The 25,161-nt window shown below is 40.6% G+C and overlaps 2 protein-coding genes across 2 annotated transcripts; one reads left to right on the top strand and one right to left on the bottom strand.

Annotated features, from left to right (window-relative positions):
- Positions 1-5,591: 5,591 nt before the first annotated feature.
- On the bottom strand, positions 5,592-21,064 carry LOC139722368 (calcium homeostasis endoplasmic reticulum protein-like). The gene is made up of 16 exons (XM_071633675.1): positions 20,953-21,064; positions 18,945-19,115; positions 18,129-18,313; positions 17,174-17,311; positions 15,826-15,977; positions 14,808-14,919; positions 14,190-14,279; positions 12,827-13,253; positions 12,461-12,517; positions 11,803-11,904; positions 9,827-10,026; positions 9,211-9,344; positions 8,227-8,439; positions 6,953-7,234; positions 6,510-6,586; positions 5,592-5,761 (listed from the first exon to the last, which is right to left on the bottom strand). The coding sequence occupies exons 1-16, from the start codon at positions 20,978-20,980 to the stop codon at positions 5,592-5,594; spliced, it is 2,538 nt and encodes an 845-aa protein (XP_071489776.1). The 5' UTR covers positions 20,981-21,064.
- Positions 21,065-21,274: 210 nt separating this feature from the next.
- Positions 21,275-24,648, top strand: LOC139722387 (mitochondrial import inner membrane translocase subunit Tim29-like). Its single transcript, XM_071633695.1, has 2 exons — positions 21,275-21,374; positions 24,137-24,648. The coding sequence occupies exons 1-2, from the start codon at positions 21,275-21,277 to the stop codon at positions 24,634-24,636; spliced, it is 600 nt and encodes a 199-aa protein (XP_071489796.1). The 3' UTR covers positions 24,637-24,648.
- Positions 24,649-25,161: the final 513 nt, after the last annotated feature.

The raw sequence follows: 25,161 nt of genomic DNA, 5'->3' as shown, positions 1-25,161 counted from the left end.
GTATTTTCTTGTTTTATGTACACATACATTGTATTCATTCATTAAAAACAAAGCCTTTATGTAAACATACAATGTATGTCCAGGGAGATGGACCCATCTCCACTATTTCTGCCTCTCATTTATTCATGTTTCAAGGACACGTATAGAAAAAAAAAAGTTGCTGCTCCCCTCCCCACCCTCTCCTTCACCCCCATCTTCCCACAATCATTGGTTTCCTATGGCTCTACTCTCCCTTTCAATCATGGCATCCATTTCTAGACACTCCATTACTGCACTCAAGCATGGAAACAAACTATGGCCATTCCATTACTCCTCATGTAAGGAGGCCATTTCATAAAAGTAGTCAATGGGTCATCTTCCCTGGTAAACTCACTACCACCACACACACACACACACACACACACACTCAAATTCTCGTAAGATGCTTCAACCGGGGATACGATAGTAATTGCTCAAGGTAACTGGGCATATTCCATTATTTGTTTCTGAAAAAATAATTCTCTTTTCTCCAATAAAGTGACTAACTCAAGTTCAAACCATAAAAAAATAATACTTACATTCAGTTTAGTAAGTAAAACACCAGGCTTCATGTAGTTTACAGGTGCATACCGGTACACAACAATTTGAGGATATGTGAAAAAATTTTCATATTTCCATATTTGAATATTGTATTGTGAAAACTTTTTGCCTACATACAGGTCCTAAATACAGTATGAAGAACAGGCAGGTACATTGTACCTCTGGGGTTAAAATAGTGTTCTTTTTCATTTGTTCTAAATACTCTGAATTAACAGGCATATGCCCGGTGTGAAATGTATCCCCAGTTGCCTGGAGTTACAAACTATAATATCCCCGATTGAAGCCATTTGCGAGAACACACACACACACGCGCACGCACGCACGCAAGCACACACACGCACACACACACACACACACACACATATATATACAAAGGCACACATCATTTCACACACAGTGCACATGTTATAAGCAAACACCTTCATGAGCTCAATGTCATTACAGTTCATGTGTTTATTTACACAGATTTCTCTATTCCAAAGTACAATATTACACTTTATGTACACATTCCAGCCATCAATAATAAAAACAAGAGAAGAAAGAGGAAATGACAATTAGGGTGATCGGTCAGAGGAATGAAAATAGGAAATAATCTTCCAGATCACTTCTATAAACCACTAATTATCCACAGAGAAGGGGAACACACCACTGTATTAAAGTACCAATTCAGTTTTTCAAAAATCTGCTGCTGCATACACTGAGTCAGCGATTGCATCTGAAAAATCTCATCTGCAATATCGCGTTCCCCTTTTCAAATGCTTGCGTCTAGGTATTTCCAGACATTCAAGTCAAATATCACATGGTTTCTTATCACATAGGTTACAGGGTTTGAGTTTTTCAAGTGTGTACAATTTCTCACAGAAGTAACACTGCATATGCTGTAATGATAGCCATTAGAATGATCACAACCTCCTGCTTGGGCATCCCATTTCTAAATCAATGCATAACAAGTCATTGTGAATGTCATAAACCCACAATCGAACATTTACACTGCATACAGCCAGCAACAACATTCTCTGTGAATTTCCAACATGAAAGTAAAAATCAGACATTTTCAGTCTTTTAACCATGCCTTATAGTTTGAAGAATCTTTTCAGTGGGAAAAAAAATGCAACATTATGCTGGGCTGTACAGCATAACAACATATTATGACAACATTATGTGAAGTCTCAAATTCAATGAAAGTTGCAAATTGAAATGCAATATTCCAGCATGATCTATGAATGGCAATGTTTGAGTTTACAAAGGAAAAAGAAATTTATGTTATCCTTGATTGGCTCCATGGTATAAACATCTCTGATATTAAATGCAGATTATGGTAAACATACACACATTAACCCTCTCCTTGCCACATCGGTTACTGGTCTATAGGTTTGTGTCTGAAATTTATGCACAATTAAGTCACTGGCACAGAAGGGAATAATAAAACGATACCAACAACAACAAAATCACAGATGAATTGTCTCTGCTGCATTTAATCAGAGAAAGCTGAGCTTCATATTGAGGAATCATCAGTCATCAAGATAGTCATCTCTTGATTAAGTTGGCACAACACGACACATCGCCTTTGTGTTTTCTGCAAACCTTGCTTTGATTTGTTTCTCATTTCAAACCAGGATCCAGTCATCAAATGGTCACTACCCCTCTAAATTTTTGCATACCACAAGTCGCATGGAATAAACGTGGTGTTGGTGAATTTTGTGCCTGAACAAACTGCTGTAAGACAGCAAAGCTGATTTTAATAGTAGAGTTTCCTATTGGCTATCTCCTTCTTTGTAGCGTCAGTTTGTTATGAAGGTCAGTTTGTTTAGGTTCTCAGGCTGTCCCACATTCTCATGGACCTGTACTCGATTTCTTTCTCACCACTCTCATTCCTTTCCCATCCATGTTTACAGTTCTCACCCAAGCTTCTTGTCACATCTGATCCTATTGTTTAACATTCCATGCCTACAGTTCTCATCCCAGCTACTTGTCACATCTGATCCTTTTGTTTAACATTCCATGTTCACAGTTCTCACCCCAGCTTGTTGCCACCTTCATCCGGTTTATTTTCATTGGTAGTCTAAGTGAATTGGGTTCTAACTTTTTAGTTGGTCTCTTCCATTTCACTAGTCCTCTTAGTTCATTTAAATATGTAAATATGTAAATACAGTTTATGCAAAGTATGTTCATTATGTTGAGTTTTGCCAAAGGCAAGTTAGGCTGCAAATAAACCAGGTTGCTCTTCAGGACTTGAAGCATGCAGGACTCATGTTTGTAGCTATCCTACACTGCCATTCACCATCCATATCTCGTAAATATAATTGACCACCTTTTCATGCAGCATTAAGATTCTGCTACACCGGCATGACATGACTCGGTCCATCCCTGTTCGGTTTTGCTTTGTATTTGAATTTGATTTTTTTTTTTTATGATTGGTTTTAAATGGCTGCTCATGAAATGATGAATGCTTGTCGGCAAGCACACATTGGGCAGACAGCTCTACGCCACCTCCAAAGGACTAGGCAATGAGGACAGAGGAATAATTTTGCAAAGGGGCACATAACCACCACAGCCAGGGGACTTGAACCACAGACCTCATGTTTTTTTATCCACTGCACCATGACAGCTCCTCAGCTTTGCCACCTGTAGTTGCTTGGCTTGCTACCATATCCAAGTGACATTTTTGCAATTTTTTTTCTATCTCTTTCTCTTTTTCCTTTCAGTGTTCACCTTGATTCTCCATTATCATTTGATTTCTCTGCAACAGGATACTCTTGAATTGTCATCTTTCAAATATTTTTCCAAAGTCTTATTTACTATTGAAAACTTCCAGATGTTTGGTCTTGATGCTCAACTATCTGGCAGAATGAGTAAAACACATCTTGTTTAAATGAGAGAATTAGAATTGCAAAGACTTCATTCAAACCACAGTGAAGGGTAAATCTCTTATTTCCTTGAATGAAACAAGTGACAAGAGAACAAAATCTTTGCCACTGTTCATAACAACCAATATCAGTTGGCAAGTGCAGTATACATGGATTATTTCCCTGTGTCTTGGAGTCGATGTTGTGGGGTATATGAAACAGAATCTGGATGTATTTGGGTATACTTGGAAACAGCTCTGAGACCAGATATCCAGACAGGCGTGAATTACACATTGAAGGATTATGTACAGCACACCAACCTGGAAAGATAAAAAGGATGGAAGGCATAGGTTGATATACACACCACCCAAATGGCAAAAATAGCACACAACATTGCAGCTCTCAGAATTTCTACCTAAACAAACATTACATAGATGCAATTTTTGTTCTTGTGTCACACAGCAACGCCAAAATGGAATGAAATTAGAGTGCGCTGCAAAGACAAATACCAATCTAAGAAAAAAAAATCAAAACCTCTTCCATTTCACACAAGCGTCAGTAGAACAATCGGAGGTATAGAATATGATGTATCCCATGGTTTCATGGTCTTCGAATGTGTGCCACACATAAGAAGTAGTGCTCTCATCCTTTCATAATATGAAAATTTGAATCATTGCTCAGAGGAGGCAGCAGATTAGTTTCTCTGACACACCAACAGATCTCCCTCTCTGCACAGTACAAAAAGTTGGTCGTGACAAGAATTTAAACTAAAATTACGTAAAAAAAAAAACAATTAAGTAAAAACAATCAACTTCAAGAAAGAACTTTACATAGAAATACAAAGTCCATGTCATTACTGCATTAACAATAATATATTCTTTCACTTCTAAATTGTTACTATTTTATCCACAATGTTGCCAACTTGTATCACTGTATTGTTGGTTGTTTCTTTTTAACCCTAACCAGGCCGGGCTTTTTTTGGGTGTTCTGTGGCTGGGGAAGGGTTGATTCAAACCCCCCCCCCCCCCCCCCCCCCCCCCCCCCCCCCCCCCCCGAGATCTCGGCCATCAATCATGCAATCGCCCTGAAAATTGGCACATACATTACCTGTCCGTAATCTACCAAACTATGAAAGAAAAAATTGAATTTTTCATTTTTTATATTTCATATTAATTAATATGCGTGAAATCATAAATTTTGCTCTAATTCAGAAAGTAAAGCTAAAGGCATCCTAATTTTTGGTGACATTATTCCTTGTAGCATTTCTTACAATGTAATTGGAAAAAAAATCTGGTGTCAAAACTAATTTCTTATGTATTTGAACGTTTTATGAACTTCTGTATTTCGTTGTTTTTCGACCTTTTGTTTCATCATTTTTTTCGCAAAATTTATGACAGAACCTATTTCAAGCATAATCATGCTGAAAATAATTGATTTCAGCCTTTGAAAGTGAAAATAATCAATATCTTTATGAATAAGGTGAGAAAACTCCATTTGCATAGACTTTATACACAAAATCACATTTTTGAGACATTTTTGAGCCATTTTCGGTCTGACAGGCATGTATAAAAGGTCATGCAGCGTTTTTTCACGAAAATGGTGCCAAAAGATGTGCGAGACTTGAAAGTAAAAAGTCAGTGAACGGCGCGGTCAAAAAATTTTGTGCAGCGGAATAGTCGCGAAAAATGTCAAGGGGGGGGGGGGTTGATTCAACCCGCCCCCGGCCCTTTTAGGGTTAATAAAGAGCAAAACAGATAACAAGAAACCTATCACTTTACAGCTGTACACAGAAAAATGCTATACAACAGAGAAAGAATGCCACATGAGGACTCTTAGAAAATGATCTAACAATGACTCAACAGTCATGAAAAGGCGTATCTGAGAGGATCCTGAGAGGTGTGAATTGCATCAGTTGTTGACTGTGTATTACTTTAATATGTGAGTATGCACAGGTATACAATATATATATTTTTTCTTTTTTTTTGTCTCTCTCTCTCTCGCTCTCTTTATATGTTTTTGTGTATTGATTCATATACTCGTATGTTTTGTAACATCGTATCACTCACAGGCCTTCTTAGGTCAGCCGTCTTATGATGGATGTGATTTTAATTAAGTAACTAAAACTAAGTTAAACTATTAACTAAAAGTTTTAATAGAGAACCCACCTCATTTCCTCCTGTTGTAGGTGTAGCTCTTGCTCTTCCTAAAGCTCTCGAAGGGGTCATTGATGTCTACGCCCACCCCCTTGTACTTGTCCATGTTCTGCCTGACGTCGCCGCTCTCGATGGGGTTGACGATGCCCTGCTCCTTGGCACCGAGACCTTGGCCGGACCATCCTGGGGAGAAGGGGGAGGTAATGATGGTCATGTGATGAGGGTGAAAGGTCATATGATGAGATATTGTTGCAATGTCACGGCTACCAAACAGTCACCCATCAAAATCAGGGAGATTTTGCAGAGCAATCAAGAAGATACTTGAGCTACATGGAGCTCAATGGGCAAAACAATGTCCAACTCATTTACGTCGATGTAGGGCAATTTGTCAATCAGTTGCAAACTCAGGGAGCATTTTCTATTCTCTTCTCCAGACATGAGAAATTATTGATGTTTACAGGAAGTCTCCTGCTGGATCAGGGAGATTTGGCAGCTCTATAATCCTTCTCTTCATTTCTCGTTGACATGAAGGAGGATTTGAGATAGCGGTTATGGCAGAGTATCTCTAACCCCTCCCAACAAATACAAATTGCTAGACCCTAACAGCTCACAAGATTGAATGATGACAGATAACCACCTGGAATCATCATACCCATGAGAATGATTTCTCTCTCTTCTGGAACCACGAGGCATGAGGGTCACACTGAAAGCAAGTGGGAACTATAAATTCTTTGACACATAAGATTAATCGAAGACATGCTGTATTTTCTCCACATTTCATGGAATACCTTATGTTACTGCAACTTACGATTCAGCAACAAATCAGCTATAACCGTGCTGCGTGTCAAAGTAGCAGCATTGTAAGTCCTTCCTGAAATGGAGGTGACATATCACTGGAACTTTAGGTCCTCAGTTCAAACCTCTCACTCACCCATTTTCTTCATGAGCTGGTGACCCTTGTTGTCTTCTCCCAGCTTGGTTTCCACATTCATCTGGTAGAAAGGTTGACTGCATGCAGGAAGAAAAAATGCAATGTGGTCAATGTCTATCAAAAGAGAGACACTGCAGTGGTCAAAACAACTATCTTTGTTCCCTCAATTCACAAGGAACTCACAAAATGTGTCACAAAGTAATGATGTGACTAGTTCTGGTTTTCATGCACAAATCTTAGAAACAAGGATTTTAGGGGTGTCTGTCAACTTCTCTAGAATAACAATGTGTTTTTTGAGACTTTTAAACCAATCTAAACCACAAACGGTTGATATACTAAGATTGTGGATGACCTATTATTGCATATCACAATCTTTGGGATGGAATACTTTATACTATGTTTGATCTAATACTGCATATAATGTTCAAAGGTATATAACTCACATTCCATAATCTGGCGTGGGGCTTCGCTTGGGAGACTTCTCCCTCCTGTCTCGGCGGTACGCAGGAGGGCTACGACTACGACTGCGACTGCGACTACGGCTTCGGCTACGGCTACGTGACTTCGATCTGGATCTCGACGACCGGCGGAAGAATCGGCCAGGCGGGGATCTCGACCGCGACCGGGACCTCGACCTTGACCTCGACCGGCGTAACCTCCTTGGTGGTGATCTGGATCGTGACCTCGACCTGGAGCGAGATCTTGACCTTGAGCGTGACCTCGACCTAATGGCACAAGGAGATTATGCACGGCAGCCTTAAAGGGGTGTACCTCATCATTCTGAGCAGCCTCCACAGCAGCGCCATATAAATATTATTACTGTGGCCCCCTCCTAGTCACGACAGGTTGGGGGACAGCCTTTTCTCCCATGCTGCAATGCCATACTATTGCATCCTGCTGATTACTGTCCAATGTTATGACTGCGCAATCAGCAGTCTGTGACCTGGCTTGTCAGGGATGAACCATAAATGGCTGGAAAATTGAAAACCTTGAGATTACCAGTCAGGATTTCGTCACCACTTTTGAGACATTGATGGGGACAGTGCTTTTAGTATTTCAGTCAAAATATGCCTCAATCATGCACATTGCAGTTGCAATTATGAGGTGAAAATCAAAATTTGTTTCACAGGATTTTGTTGTACCTTAGCAGAGTTCACACTGAGGTGATTCCCAGTTACTGAGTGTGCACTGTACCAGAAGGCAGTCTGGCAAGATCACAGAGCCTGTGTTCACATTTACTGGTGGCATCATTACCCCGTTGAGGACAAGCTAATTTTGCTTCAGCACGCATTTCCCATAGACAACTTGCCTGAGTATACTTGGGACTCACTCTCAACGGGTTATGTTGTGAGAATAGTGATGAGCACGTTTGAGTTCTTATTGACCCACTTCTTAATGAAATCAAGAATTTGTAGCTAAATTACATATAGAGGCCAGTGGAAGACATGCTCTCCTGAATGACCTACAAATCATTACAAGCTCCACGGCCAGCACACAGATTGTGCCTGTGGTTTCATTTATCATCCAACTTTACTTAGCTTCTCAACAAAGAAAATGGAATAGAATCCCCCTTATTAGGCTGTAATGTAACCTGCCCTTCAAAACAAGAAAAACAAAACAGTGACAAAAACCAAAGAAACAAAAGTTTCAGTCACAGAGCATGCTCTTCTCTCTTGGAATGTAGTGGAATCTAATCATCAAGTTGCCCCCTACTAACCTGTATCTCCTCCTGGACTCTTGCTTGGGGGGTGGAGTGACTGGTTTGACGGGAGGCGGGGTGAGCTCCTTTTCCACCCTGGATGGCATCCGGAGGGGCGAGAGGGGCTTCTTGGGTTTCTCCCTCCCCTCCTTCTCCCGCTCCTTCTTCTGTTTGGAATACTTCTGCTTGGCCTTGAAGAACTCAAAGAGCCCGTTCTGTTCCCACCCTTCACTGCAAGATAATTCATCAATCAATTAATCAATCCATCCATTCATCAACCAATCAATTAATAAATCCATCCATCCATCTATCAATAAATCCATCAATAAATTAATTAATCAACCAATCAATCACTCAATCTATCCATCCATCCATCTATCCATCCATTCATCCATCCATCCATCCATCCATCCATCCATCCATCCATCCATCCATCCATCCATCCATCCATCCATCCATCCATCTATCTATCTATCTATCTATCCATAATCTATGGGTGCTTGAAATGTCTAAGTCACATTTCTTTTTTGTCACTAGTGTTGAATTGATATAATAGCAAAGGGGTGTTTCATATCTAAATACAAGTGTCAGATCTACACAGCTTTTGCTTCTGATACAGATATCCTTCATAACACTTGCACTAGGAATTTCTCTCTTTGTGACCAAATTTTTCAGGATAAATCAATGCTGCACACTGGCACTGGTCCAACGGTTCCTGACCACTGTCGGTGCAGTAACTTTTTCAAAAATGGACAGGTAAAAAATGGAAAAACTGGGTACCTACTGGTCCGACAGAAAGGTCAGACCCATAAAAATATGGGTTAGTGTGTAGCCCTGGATACATGCAGGATGTCATATGCAAATGCTACATTACAGACCATAAAAGAAACATTCACAAGTGTATTTTGCACTTGACAAAACTAGCAAAAACAATGGAGCCAAAGATTTGAACACAACTCTTTTGTTTGAATTTGTTCTACCACCCCTATGGTTACCACCCACCTATTTCTTGGTGCATCCCTAGAGGGTGGAGCATAGAAAGCCTCCACTGCAGCCAGAAGGCGTTCACTGGGGGCCTGGGGAGGGGGTAACCGGATGTCCTCCGGGTCCAGGGGGTTGTAGTCTGTGTCCTCCAGCTGTGTGTGACATACAAACATTATCAGCAAAACATGTCAGCAATAGCAACGATACCTCTCAAATGCACTAATTTAACACAGTTTGTCATGTTCCTCAACTCTCATTAGCTCTACCACTGGTCGTCCTTCTAAGGAAACTTAAGCATCTAAAACAGCAAGAATACAAAACATGCTGGGCAATTTGGACAAATTCATATCATCAGTGTGGCAAGCCATTAATAATCACACAGCCCTAATGTTTAATCATAGTGCAGTTTGAATAAGGGTGCAAGAGTACAGTGCTTCAAATCTATAACTGACTGAAACTGAAGTCTATCAAACCATGAACATTTCAATGTATTTGAAGTGTCCAAAAGTTCAAGAAGTGAGTTTTGGGCAGAGTAAATGTGAAATCAGATTAAACTCTGAACTTTCGCTGGAGGGGGGGGGGGGGGCATAGGAGGGGGCAAGACCAGTAACAAGTGCCATGTGACCCCACCCACCTTCACAAGGGGTGCCATGAGCCCAGCTGGGAGGTCGTAGTAGGGCACCTTGGGCAGGAGGGAGACTTCGTTGTTGATCTCAGCCGAGGCTATGGGGGGTTGGCTCATGGGAGGGAGCGGCGGGGGAGGGAGTTCGGGGAAGAATCCCGGTGGGGGCTTGGAGAAATCGATGCCCGGTGGGAGCTGGAATGGCGGTATACCTACAGAGAAGAATACAAGATATATAAACATGGTATACAAAAACATGAAAGGATGGTATAGTTTTGGTTGAGATATGGATTCAGCTTTGAACTTTTTGCGAAATAATTATAAATTCCTTTATGAAATATTAAAGAGCATACAACTCTAAGAGGAGTTAAAAGTTTATATGATGAAAATCAATCTTGAAATGGCTGAGATATCCAGAAATAAAGCAAAACAAAGTGCTCCAAATAAAATGTGGGTCCCACCTTTTACTAGGACCATAAGTAGTTTTTAATCATCTCACAAAAAGTTCAAAATCTGAATCTCCATGTCAACCAAAAAGCATCCCATCCCTTTAAAGAATGTATATCACAGACAGCATGGTTTTGATATTTGAGAATCAACAAAGGGTAGAATCTTGTGTGTATCGAAACAAGTGTTTGTTTTCTTTCACAAATATTTCATCTTTAGTTCAGTAAAATGCCGACAGGGTCTCTGGCTGGAAGTCGACCCATTTAATCACCTGTGAAATGGTCATTGGTGAAGGGTTCTCCTGAGAGAGTGGATATGGTGCTTCTGTGATGTTGTCTTGATCGTTATTCATGGAGAGTGTGACATAAAAATCACACATGGTAATAATCCAAGTCACAATACATTACACTCAGAATCATCTGGGCATGCTGTGCCATCATCTCTTGAGAAAACCCAGCATATGTGATTTAAAGGTCCTGTCTACCTTTGGGAACAGTGATTACAAAATTTTCAAGATATCACATTTGATGCATATCTGTAGGTCTGTTGTATCACAAAACATCCTACCATATAAAATTTTCGCAATAAAACCTAAAATATATGGAGATATCAGTATTTTTCTCAATAAACCATAATTGTAGACGGTTTAGTCTGCAAACATTTTAATAGTAACTACTGTTCTCATTTCGTGTATTTAACAATACTTAACATCAATTATACGTACTCAAATTTTTACAGCGATTGTTTCTATCCCTAACTCACATTTTAGAACTATTAATGTTGGGTGTTTGTTTCATCTACAAATGGTAAATTGTGCCTTTAAGGTAGTTTGTGCTGATTCTTCATTATAAAGAGTAATTTGGCACCGAATGGTTTGTTTATTTCACAGTATGCAGGCAGATATTTTGTGCATAGTTCAAGGCTTATTCAGAGAAAATATCAAAATGTGAACAATCGAGACTCAGAAAAACATAAAAACTCATGCATTGTAATCCTCTATATGTACCATGCTCACACACTGGACTCAAAAAGATGTGTGTAAAGTTTTATTTTCTCATTCGTACACAATGGTTCTCACAAGAATAGATTTAGAACGGTGGAGGCTGAAGACTTCTACTTCTTAGCTGAAAGGCTATCCATATTTACAGTGCTTGTAATATAACGTGTTTGCACTTAAGATGTACACAGTGCAGGTACACCTAAAGAAATATCATAAAATTAATGACTTCCACCATCAATTTGTTGCACTTATGTAACAATGAGGGACTGCCACGTCTTTATAACAATAATAATGGCTCTTTCTTCTATAACACTAATCCTCTACACAGCAGTGCTCAATTAAAGCCCTTCATAGCATATTATTACCCCATTCACTGGAATCACACCTATACCTACAGTTCGATACCCTCCCCCACTCCCAGCGGATGGGGGAGAATAATTCTGGCCGGGTCATTGTTCAACGGCAAAGACATGCCGTGGGTCAATGCCACTAACCACATGTTGGCTTAATTGCAAAGTGTTGGCAGGGGTGGGGTACTCACCAGGAGGGAAGGGGAGCGGGGGCCTGAAGCTTGGAGGCAGACCAGGGGGCGGTATCGAGGGGTCAAACCTTGCAAAGAGAGTTGGATCAAGGGGAGGCATACCTGTCGACAAACATCACAGCAAAAACATGATCATGTCAGATATAAACATTTACATATGACGTGACCATTCTCCTAAACCTTGAATTAGCTTCCCCAATCAAATAAACAGAAGGAATTTTACTCTCTTTAAACCATTACACTACAATACCATGTAGTTCGGAGGGCATTATACATACAGTAATGAATGACTAGAAATCCACATCTTCCTGAAGCAAATGTCTGCAATTATGACTTACTTTCAATAGTGCAAACACTTTTAATGAATCCTGAAAAACAAAACGAGTCCAAAACAGATGTCCTCATCCACAGTTGGATATGTTGAAAAAGTTCTCTCTATAGAATAAATACAGCATTGATGTGATTAAATGTAAAGTCTGAATTTTGCAAACTGCTCTTCACTGAAATGGAATCACGTCAGATTAGTTTGATCACTCTTTGGTTTCATGGGGAAGAGGTTGCTTATTTGTTTATTTTCCCTTTGATGGCTGCGATCATGGAACCCTTTGCAAACTGAGCATCTAATTGGCAATGGTCAAATGTTGAGACTGCTGCTCACCCGGCAACTGTGGTGGCAGCTGAGGTTGTTGTGGGTCTCCCAGCTGTGGTGGCAACCCTGCAAGTAGGAAGACCACAGGTGGCAACATCAGAGACAACAGCACACATGCATACAAACATTTGCAAAGATTAGCAGCTTGTAAAGATTACAATCACTCAATGCCCCTCATTCTTGACTCTTATCTCTTTTTTTTTTTAACTGTCAATGGTCAGTATGTGGAAGAAATAAATTCAATACATTTAATGATATCAAGGACAGTATCGGTACGACAAAAGAAGAATATTTGTGTGTTTATATGCATTTTCAATATGAATAACAAAAACATAAAAATCCAAGAGTGAGAGAGAAGCTAATGTTCTTGGTTACCTGGTGGGAGTGTCGGTAATCCAGGTGGCAGACCATCCGCATTCGGTACCACCGCTGCCCCCTGCACGATGCCCTGGGGTACACTGACTGTCTGAGGGGGCAACTGACCCGGTACCAGGGTTCCTGCCGAGGAGGCTGTGGGGAAGGCTGGGACAGAGGGGGCTGGCGTACCCGCAGCAGCCGTCTGCGTCGGGGGCAGGGCGAAAGACGTGGAAGGGGCCTGAGGCAGGGAGACCGCCAGCTGTTGCTGCTGCTGCTGCTGCTGTTGCTGGACGTGTTGCTGCTGTTGCTGCTGCTGCTGCTGCTGGGCGTGTTGCCGCATGTGTATCACGTAGTCATTGTGCTGCTTCTCCAGGCCGGTCACTTGGCTCTGGGTACTAGCCTGGATCTGGCGGATGGCGTCTCCATTCTCTGCGATCTGTGAGGCCTGCAGAGACATATAGAGCATGGAGAATATTAGAATACTGTAAAACATGATATATTCGCGGCATGAGTTTTCCACGAATTGGAGCCGACGGCCTTTTTTGCGGCATGAAATTTTCGCGAACTGTCACTGGCATTCAATGCATATAGTGTAGACAAGAACTTTCGCGTGCATTTTAATTTCCCGAATCTTGGCGCTCGCGAAATTCGCGAAATCAAAATGCACGCGAAAATTCCTCGTTTTACAGTAAGTTTTGCGTATTCTTTCATTCAGCAATGAGCTCCATGCATATCATATTCTAGAAGTCTTTTTCCTTTCATTTTCAAACAGGTCTCAGCAGACAATGGCAACTGACATTCAAATTGCAGTTTATATGCCAGTTTGGATCACACTGTCTCATGGTGTTGCAAAGTGGAGTAAAGATGTACCACATACTTTGCACGACAGATGTTCTTTTTCTTTTCCTTCCACAGCTTATAACATATCTTCAATCATCCATAAAAGGCATGGTCAGAGTTTCTCAATCAAATACAAACAATGACCAGATCTGAATATTTACTAGACGAATCATCATTCCACACAAAAATTACAGTAAAGATCCCAAAAGTCATAGACAGATGGCACCTGAATTCAAAGTCATTCTCTCCAAGTATCCAATCCAGTGGAAAGCAAAGATACAGTATTCAATATCTGCTGTCATACACTGCATTGACATTATTGTAAGTTCATTGCCTTGAAATTATATGCTTCTTTAAGAAAATGAGGGTGAAATAAAAGAGATGGTCCATGCTGATGAAACAAATTTCAATTGTCTCACCCACTATGAAGAAACAACTACTGGTAGTCTACTCTCAGTTATCTACTTGCCATTAACTTCTGCAATTATACACATTTCTGTAGATTAAATATAAAATAAACATAAAAACAGATCTCGCTTACCTGGTACAGTGTCAGTGAATCTCCAGGATTTTTTAACTTCTCCATGACTTCACTGTTGAAGTAATTATTGGTTTCCCACAACTTTAATACCTGGATGGAAAAGATCATTACAAATAAAGGCAAAATTCATTTAAACAAACAAGAAACAAACAAACAAAGAAATGTTATAACATGCAATGAATATATGACCACATTCCTTGCATGAATCACAGCATGAATGAGTTAGACTGACTGAAATTAACATGATTAAATTACATGGTATAGCAATTAAGCCAGCCCTGATAAAGGAAAATCTGATGTTACTCTTTTTACTCATACTTTTTTGGCTGCTGTCACTGCAGATCCAGAAGCATACTGATGACTGATAAAAGTATAATATTCTGATGCCAAAGAGAATAACAGCGAAAATATATTCTGGTTTAAAAATGGGGAAAATGCAGAAATTAAGCATGGTAGTCAAATCCTAGGAAAACATAATCTATATTTCTTTTGGATGAAAAAAAAAAACTACAATTGAAGATGGTTTAAAATAATAATTATGATAATAAATTGGCAGCTATGATTCTCTAATACACCAACAAACCCAAACACTACTCAATACGAAATTGCTTCACATACCTTCTCCAGCTTCCCCTTCTGGTCTTCATCCGCCCCAGAGTGAGTTGTACAGAAGATCGGAAGGACCACGTCCTCAAGGGCGTGCTGGAGTTCTTGTGCGTTTCGCCTCGTACTGGTGTGGGCAAGGCACCACGGGGTATGAATAACAGGGAGAAAGAGAGAGGGTGAATTGAGGGGGGGGGGGGGGGAGTGAGAGAAGAACACAATCAGGAGAATGCTCTACTGAGACAGTTGTAACCCATACTAGGTGCACACATATAGGCTGCCTTCCAAACTACTCATCAAAAATGTGCAAAGCTGCTAAGCAGATAGTGATAATTTGACTATCAATCACTACTTGGGGCATTGGATGTGAATGTTATCATGGACAATATCAATATTCTTATTCTATTCATCTTATTCTGTTCAGTGACAAGTGATTAAAATGGTGAGAATTTCTTCTTCAGAAAGGAAAATGGTACATTCATAAGTGAAATATAATAGCCTAACTTATCGTAAAATAGCCTCGTAATAATGTAGAAAATAGAAAAGCACTCTGAGAGTGCAAACCTCCGCCAAGCAGCTACTTTTCACCAATGATCTTGTTCTTTCATAGCAATCAGTGATTTCCACCCATACATATGTATGCTGAAAAATCGCCGATTTCCCAATATAGAAACTTTTATTACGTTATAAGCCCTCAGCAAGGCGCACTTCGCCCTGGTAGAAACTAGAGCATGCACTTAAGTGCGCATATGAAAACCTCAAAAATTCACAGCTTGAACTCCCAAGTTCATTGACGCTACCTGCCAAAATATCGAAAATCCTTCATTAAATCCATAAAAACTTCCGGATCACTACCAAAATTTAATCATCTATTCCTTGTGTCATTCTCAACCTTTCCTGCAAGTTTCACCCAATCCGTTCACAATTTTTTGAGTTATTTTGGTCACAGACAAACAAACAAACCAATGGTAACGAAAACATAACCTCCTCCCTTGGTGGAGGTAATAACTGCATACAACAGAAACTGTATTACCAGTGATAGAGGACGTCATTGATCAGGTAGATGAGGTGGAGTTTGGCATTGAAGGGTGCAGCCTTGGCTAGAATCTGATGCAGGAGGTACTTGGCTATCAACTCGCAGTGTTTGGGAGACTTTGATGTTGAGAAAATCCACTGCTTTCCACTCTGAAAGACGAAACAAGATAACATATCCACCATTCCAATTCCATGTAAGACTGAGCAGTTAAAAACCAAATCAGCTGATACTAACTGCTACAACCCATCAGATACATATGTTGTAGTTACAGAGAACATGGAGGGTCAAGGAGTCAATCTTTCTTACAAGCATCCACTGCATTTGAAGTCATACCAGGATTTAATCATCCATTATTCACATGGGGTAAAGAAAGAAAAAAAAAGGGGGGAGAAAGCACCTCCCTGAAGCACTTAGCTGTCCAAACAAGATACTAAAAGGAGCTCAGAAATCAAAATACTGTATAAGCTGTTATGTGAGGGTTTAATTTTCGCAAATTTCGCGAATTACAGTTGGATCGCAAATTTTACAACACACGAAAATGTCTCCATGTGCTTGGGTAATAGTGCATTTACGTTAAGCGTTTGCATCAATTCGCAAAAACAACATCTCGCGAAAACGTCTATGGCCTCCTCATTCACGAAAATATCTGTACGCGAAAATAACAGCGTACACAGTATACAGAAACAAGTCTGTCTGAGAAATGGATGTTCAGGTTCACTTCATTCTGATCTCATCCCTTCCTACACATAAACAAGTGAAGAGTTTGTATACCTGGTACACAGTGATGGATGCCTTTTTTGTGTCACAACCATTAAAATAATACACAAATCTTAATCAATGTATTACTTATGTCAGCTCAGTGCCCTCATGCAATAATAGTTTGCCAGCCAGTGAAATCAGAACTTCTTCTCATTTGGCGCAATGTGCCTGATTGATACCATTTGCTGACTACTGCTAGTCACCTGGGGCAAACCGCGAGGGGTTGGCATCATTCAACTGTTTTTCTTGTGTGGGTGGGTAAGCAAACAACTTCAACGAGTTGATACTCTGCACTATGCGATGAATGAATGTACCAAGTTCTTTTACATGCAAGAGTCATAAATAGCTCACACACGGAAACTCCATTTAACATCCTAACCAAGGGACAAAGTGTCTTGCCTGTTACTAGAGGGGACGGCATGATTACAAACAACATTGCTCAGCTAGACTCAGGAATTCACCCCGATCATGTCAACTGTGAGGCAGAGGCGCTACCGACTGAGCCCAGTCTCTGCTCTACTGAAATCAAACTGAACTCAAAGATGACATGGAATGGCATGGAATCATTTTGTCAGGCAATACTTACGGAGATGGCATCCTTGGTGCAGGCATCTACGATGGCCTGAAGTCTGGTGTCCAGCTCACCGAGATTGACGTCCAGGTCTGCTGCCATGGCAACCACCACCTGCTCTCTGTTCTTCACAATGATTTCCTCTATTTGCTTCTGCATGGCGACATGAGAGAAACAAACGCTACACAAGTTAAGGTGGACAGCCAAAAATTGGTTGCCATGTAGAAAGTGGATAAAAACTGGACCATGGCTTATACCAAAATGTAAAATTTTGCTGTGCCTCATATAAGCATTACCCTGAGCATCGATTCCAGCAAGTATTTTCACTTTTATACACGAGGTTGAGACATGCAAGGCTAACTACTGTGAAAAAGGCATTTTTGGAGCTCGGCTGGGTAGGATGAACTCTGTGTGTTTTAAATTCTGTGGAATCTAAATATAACAAAGTATACAGTGTGTTACATATGACAAGCAAAAAATTTCTGTGCTTTTATTTTTATGCTAGTGTCATGCTGTGCAAAGTGCACAAAAATATCCCCACCACAGAAATTTCCACTTTCAAAGTTTCACAGTTGACATTAGCTCCATCAAAACAATGCATTCAAGACAGAAATATTATGAAGTGTGCCATCCCAACTGACTATCTGCACAGTCAAGGCCTGTTGAGCTCAAAAACGACACCACAGTATATGAAGTACTAACCCTGGCAGCAGTTTTGTCAGTTAATTTTGACATTATGTCCTTAATTGGTTCCAGTTTACCATCAAAGTTAAAGCACATTCTTGCTGTGGCACTGTAGTCAAAGCTTTTTGTATAGTGAAATGAATTCCATTTTTTCAGAATTCCTGAATAGCGGCATTCCAGAAAAGAACAACAGACAGACAGAAAGAAAGAAAAAACATTGATGGCCCATCTATCATCTCTGAGGCTACCCAGCATTTCTCAAATGGAAGGGCAAGGTCCGGCTTACATTCTGCTGCTGCATGAGGACCTCCTTCTGCTTGCCCAGGTTCTCCTCGCTTTGGGCGATCTGCTCCTCTATCTGCTGTTGCTGCTGGATTTGTGGTTGCCATGGCGCCGACTGGATCGACTGCTGGGTGATGACGTCCTGGATGATGGCCTGCTGCTGGGCCAGCTTCTCCTTCTGCTGTATGCCTTCATCATGGAAACGAGAAACATCTCATTGAGATGAAGCATTCCTTGTGCACAAGAAGCTTCAAATGAAGGCATTTTTAGCATTTGAAACAAGACTTTGCTCTTTCAGTGATTAATGTAACATTCACATCATAACACTTCCCTTTTTTTTTTGCACTAATAAGAAAAAGAGTCCTTCCTTGATGGCCTTCATTTCTCATTTCAAAATCATGAAGTACTTTGATGACAGAATGGGCAGCTATCAATCTCATATCAATTGTTATCTGAAGAGGAAATCAGCTGAGGATTGCAAGAAAATGCTGCTTTCTCAAAATCATGATGGCATACACTTCATAAAGTGATATTTTTATTGCAACTGATTGACAAATTGCCCTACATCAACATAAATAAACGCTGAATTGATCAGTGTTTTAGTAAAAAGCCATGACAGAAGAAATCATGGGCACACATACTCAGGCAGGATTCGAACCTACGACCTCCTGATCTCCGGACAACTGTCTTATCTACTCGACCGCCGAGCTTCCACCACCCGGCAGCCAGTGCTAGTTCCAATCCTTGAAGTATGCAGCGGGTACTGCATAATTTTTGAAATAAAATCCTAATTGGTATGGATGAATAAAAGTCTACTCACTTTGTTGCTCAGAAGAGACTTTGTACATGTAGTAATTGTAGTACTCTCCTCCAAAGAGAAACTGGAATTTGGGATTGTCCTTCTGTTTCTCTTTGGTCATCTGCTCAAACTCCGATCCATTACGGGCAACAAAGTTGGCCAGCTTATCAATGATGTTTCGCAGATCTACATCTGTGAAGTCAAAGAGGATAGTGTGATCATTAAGAAGCATGTGCACTCTATATACATGTATCTGCCGTAAACCTCTCTTGCACTTTCATGCAAACAGTATACACCCGAGACTAAAGTACCATCACAAATGTGGGGGATATCAAAGTTTCCTATGTGATATTGCACAATAATGAACATTTTTTAAGCACAGGACACACTGTAAAATGCAAAATCTGCAGTCCCCAATCACAACATTTACACAATGGTTAAATTGCAAAATTGCATGATAATCAACCTTACAGCATACCAGGTTACCATTCATCAAAATTTATAGGCAGGGCAAGCGCACGGCGCGGCGCGGTATGTCGCGAATGTCGAAGCACGGACATAAGGGGTCAAACAATGAGCATAGGCGTTCGAACTATGATCGCAGTGCAGGCGTTCGAATCATGCACGCTACTTTGCTTCTGCAGTTTAGTTAGGCTGTCGAACATTGGGTAACTTGCTCTTTATTTTAAATTAAAGTTTTAAACTGTATTGCGCCTTCCTTGACCGAAAGATCGGTCTGTATCTGTCCGTCGGGGAATGTTCCGCGGAGACTGCGTCTGGCTTCACGGATCCCCTCCGTATACAGACCGAAGTCAATGATGCCAGCTCCTGTGTGGCAGTAGCGCACAGATCAAACGTTACGATAAACCAAATTTCAGACAGCGTTTTTACATTCAAACAAGTTTGACATGACATGACACATTATGCAGCAATATTTGGGGTTAATTTCTCACATTTTGCAATCGAAATACTCACAGTAACGCGGTTATAATGCAGAAATGTTATCCATATCGCAACATCGCCGTTCGCTAGCTGTAGGTCGCCATTTTGAATCTGTAAACCAATCACATGCGAGGTACTTTATTTAAGTAAAAAAAACACGTAGAAACTACCTCGCATGTGATTGGCTAATAGATTCATACTGTGTGTTTCTGCAGTTTGAACGTGACGACGCGACGGGCTAGTTGATGTGTGTTTTGCGTTGAAAATTCGACCGAAATATTGGATTATTCATTAATCTGGTGAGTGTACAGGTAGTCTATTCTTGAATAGTTGATTTAACTATTCAAGCTTAAATTTGCCGACCTAGGGCCGTGAATTAGACGCAATCGAGAAGGGTGAGGTACCTCACCCAATTTTCCATAGAGACAGTGGTTAAGAACATCCACACAGCAATGGGTACTACAACCTTCCGTCTGTCTACGGAGGACGGCGTTAAATGGCAAAATACAAAAGAGTCCTCCGGACAGACGGATCTTTCTGTCTAGCGCCTTCCTTGCCTTGGCCCTTGGTCGGATCTAGTATAAAAATACATTGGTTCAATTTCCGGAATCTACAACATACACATACACACACACAAACAAACAAAACAAGCATGACAAACTGAACTTTTGAACTGTATTATTCTTAGGTCATGATCATGAATGAAATAACTGTCACACCAGACGGAGTGCAAGCCCTGGCTGCCCTCGCTTGGCCGCGGCCTCTCGTATGGTAAGTTTACATGGGCGTGGCCGTAGTAAGTTGGTGTAGATTTCTAGTCGGTTCGTATGTTACATACACTGTGTAGACTATGCAGATCTAGGCCCTAGTCTAGTGTAGTGGGAAGAAGCCTAGCTACGTCTAAATTTACAGTATCATGCCACGTAAATTGCAAAACACATAGATGAGTATGTGGGACTGTGTTCTCCCGTGACGAGCGTCTCTCGTCGGCATGAGCTATCGAGCTATAAATTAGCTATATTCAGACGTTGAAACGTTCCTGAAACGAGATAAATGGCGATAAAACAATTTAGTAATTTCAAATTACCTGCTGGAGGTTGTGGTATACCATCCATGTCTCATCAGACCGGATTAAAAACCACAAAGTGTACAATCCTTTTGACTGTTTTCTCGTGGAGAGTGTCTCCGATTGAAGCGCGTAGGCTGCAGAGAGCAGTACTTTTTTATAGTAACGATATCAAAGTGAAAATCATAAATATAGAAACTCTAGAAATATATTTTTCACTGGAATAAATTTAGTTAAAAATATTTTGTCAATACTTGAACAGAAGAAATATAGATCTACCCAGAATAGTTTATGTAAATACTCTTAAAAATAAAGTACTTGACAGAGGCAGTTCAGATGCAAAATGGCAGCTTCCATGCGTGGAATGTGGAGTCGACTTTCTCAGCTGAAGCAACGAATAGTTGTGCCAGAAAGGCTGCAGAGAGGCTTACCAAAAAAGATTAGTATGTATAATTTTCTTAAGCTAAAATTTCAAGTATTTCTCATGCTCTGTATGGCAAATTCTGATACATAATCACGCATGTATAGACCTCTGCTGCTAGCGACTAAGTAACGATAACGTTAGTCTAAATTTACTTCGTAGGGGCAAGCATGGTATTACCTACCTGGTAGACAGAAAGATCCGTCTGTCCGGAGGACTCTTTTTATATTTTGCCATTAACGCTGTCCTCCGTAGACAGACGGAAGGTTGCAGTACCCATTGCTGTGTGGATGTTCTTAACCACTGTCTCTATGGAAAATTGGGTGAGGTACCTCACCCTTCTCGATTGCGTCTAATTCACGGCATTAGGTCGGCAAATTTAAGCTTGTATAGTGAAATTTGCTTTTTAAGAATACATTACACTCACCAGATATATGAATAATCCAACACTTTAGTAGAATTTTCAACGTAAAACACAGCCTGTCGCGTCGTCACGTTCAAACTGCAGAAACATACACTATGAATCTATTAGCTAATCACATGTGAGGTAGTTTCTACGTGTTTGTTTTACTAAAACACGTACCTCGCATGTGATTGGCTTACAGATTCAAAATGGCGACTTACAGCATGCGAACGGCGATGTTGCGATATCGATAAAATTTCTGCGTTATAACCGAGTTTATGTGAGTATTTCGATTGCACAATGTGAGAAATTTATCCCAAATATTGCTGCATAATGTGTCATGTCATGTCAAACTTGTTTGAATGTAAAAAAGCAGTCTGAAATTTGGTTTATCGTAACGTTTGATCTGTGCGCGACTGCTCCACACAGGAGCCGCAATCATTGACTTCGGTCTGTATACGGAGGGGATCCGTGAAGCCAGACGTAGTCTCCGCTGAACATTCCCCGACGGACAGATACAGACCGATCTTTCGGTCAAGGTATTACCGGACGCATGGTATTACCGGACACGCACATTTTTGCGTACTAATGACATTCTGTACGCGCGAGACTTCGTAGATTAGCCTCACAGAACTTTGTGTGGACCGAAATCGCAAAAACGCCATGTAAAAATGTAAAAACACGAAAAAAATTCACATTTTACCTCAAATTTATAGTTGAGTGACCCGCACCTCTTCGTAGTTAATTTTATGCATGTTTGAATCACATTTCACGACTGAAATTCTATGAAATTCCACTCATATAGAACCTACAGGAAAAATGCTGAAGATTCCAATAGAACCAAAAGTTCACTGATCAATATCGGAAATTTGTAGCTATCGTCCTCAAACGCGAACGATGCGGAATAGTTGTGCGCTAAGGGGCCCGCAACTCATCACCCGCGCGTGCAGCTCCCATAGACAAAGCACGTAAACTAGAAGTATAGAGTCTAACCAGTTGTCGATTTCTCACAAGGTTTTATCGCGTGAACTGATCGAAATGTGCAAGACAGACATTTTACCGTAAAATACGAAATTTGAGCCTCGTTTGCCGATTTTTTTCTTAGTTAGTCATCTGCTCGGTGAGAATGTGTACGGTGATTTGTGGGATGAATTGTGATTCTGGTGCAAGGACTAGGTGCGAAAGGCCTCGATTATTCGATTACGAAAATCGCGTCCGGTAATACAATGCGATCCCTAGAATAGTAGGTCTGTAACGTCATTAAAACTGCACATGCACTGCACTGACGCTGACCACTGCTACTACATGTACAAGTGCTGTGCTACGCATGCATTGCCATTGATTTCATTTTCAGAAGACGTGATCATGGTGATGAGCAATGCTAACGCAATGGTGCCAGTGCAATAGTGGTACATTTCTGTATATGCATGGTGAGCATGGCATGGTAAGCAGGAGGCGATAGAGTAAAAGCCCCAATTTTCGGACACTTAAGCTTTCAAGAGCAGATGTACAAAATGTGAAGAAATTTTCAAAAGAAAATAAAAACGCATTTTCTCCGGGTCCAAACATCATGTACCTGTACAGCAGGGCCGGCAGAGCGTTTTCAAAAGTGGGGGAGGGGGGCCCACTTCCGGGTTTCATGAGCTAACAGGTAAATAATACAAAAAAAAAAAAAGGTCCTCACCTCATCTCTCCCCTTCCACTTCCGGGTTTCTTTGGCTGACAAGCAAAAAAACAAAAACAAAACAAAAAAACCCACCAAAAAGGGTCTTACCATCTCTATTACTCTTTCTTTTTGGTGCCACTTACATACTTCCGGGTTTAAAAAGGTGGGGGGGGGGGGGGGGGCCAAAGTAATGACACCTTATGTATTCCTTTGTATGGTGCACAAAAAGTGGGAGGGGGGGGCGCCCCATGTACATGCGAAGAGATTTTCGGAAGAAAAATAAGAACCCATTTAAACCCCTACTTTTTTTTTGTCTTCTTTTTTTGCATCAATTCACAAATGATTCCTTTTTATTCTGTATCAATAATAACGATCCATACTTTAGTAATAACAATGCAAAGACTGCTCTTATGCTTGATTGATTGATATATGACTTTATGCTGATGTTTTTCTTTGTTTTTAATGTGTACAGTTATAACGAGGTAATATCAGCGGTCCCACAGACCTCGTTATAACGGGGTTTCACTGTATATAAATTTTGTAGTAGAAGAGTTCTATGTACGATTTATCATCATACAAATAGAGAACATGTTTAGGTGATATTTCTCCTACCTGATGTGATTGAATCTGGAAATCCATATTATTCTGGGTGATTTCTCTTTTCCCAAGTTGAAAACTTACACCTTTATTTAATTTCTATCTTGTATCCATTTAGGTGATTATGTCCAAAACATGTATCGTGACTACAAATCGGCTACATTGGACATCTTTAGCGATATGAAAGAGCGCCCAATTAAGGCAGGGTTTTACATCACCTCTCTTGGGCTGATTGGATACACATGGAGGCAGAACCCCAGTGAAGAGGGCTTTGACCAAGAACTTGTGGAAGCCAGCAATGACCTCTTGTTGCTAAGCAACTTTACGAGGAACCCAGATTCAGACAGACACGTCCAGAAACTGCTGCTGCTTCGAAATAATGGGGTGCTGAGATACATGAACTTGGGAGTGTGTTCCATTGTCTGGGAGGACAATTTTGACAAGAGGGTGTCGTCTTTTGACGCCACATGCAAACATCTGAAAGTGTCGTGGAGGGAGTTCCCAGACAGGATAAGAGACGTCGGTTTCATGGGAAGATGGTTCTACCTGTCTAAGGCAATGGAGGACTATGATGTTAATTACTTGGAGTTTCAGACTCGGCCTGCTACATCATCATGATGCTAAATCTGCCTGAAGGAAAACGACAGTACATTCTGACTTATGAAAACTATTGAATGGAATAAACTGCATTTGATGACAGAGATCTTTCAGAGTCAGACGGCAGAGTGATATGAAGGTTTTTGCCCCACATAGAATGACAGGGAAACCTTATTTCATACCTGTTAAAGCTCAGATTTTGGTTAGGCCCTGTGTCATCATACGTTTGTCAAAAGAGATTAGATTCAATTAAGTACTATGATAAAAGCTCTATTAGAATTTCACAATGTTTACATCTGCCTATCCAGCTTACAATGCTGCTATTATGCATGATTTGAGCATTCTGAATATATGCTCTGGAGAGAAGATAATTTGCACCATGAATCTTGCATGCCATTTTATTTCAACATGCTAAAGCCCACTATGATAGCATTGTAATAGCACATCTGGGTTGCACATCGATACACAGCCTCACACTGCATTACAGTGTCTAGTTTCAGGAGATATTGAGGTTTATATGCATTTTGTTGTGTTGTTTTGTAATAC

This window comes from Diadema antillarum, unplaced genomic scaffold, assembly GCF_040938485.1.
Source record: "Diadema antillarum isolate AM-2024a unplaced genomic scaffold, OU_Dant_1.0 scf00000164, whole genome shotgun sequence".
In the NCBI taxonomy this organism is placed as follows: domain Eukaryota; kingdom Metazoa; phylum Echinodermata; class Echinoidea; order Diadematoida; family Diadematidae; genus Diadema; species Diadema antillarum.
Note: the sequence above shows the minus strand (reverse complement) of the source record. Positions and strands in the feature narration are given on the sequence as shown.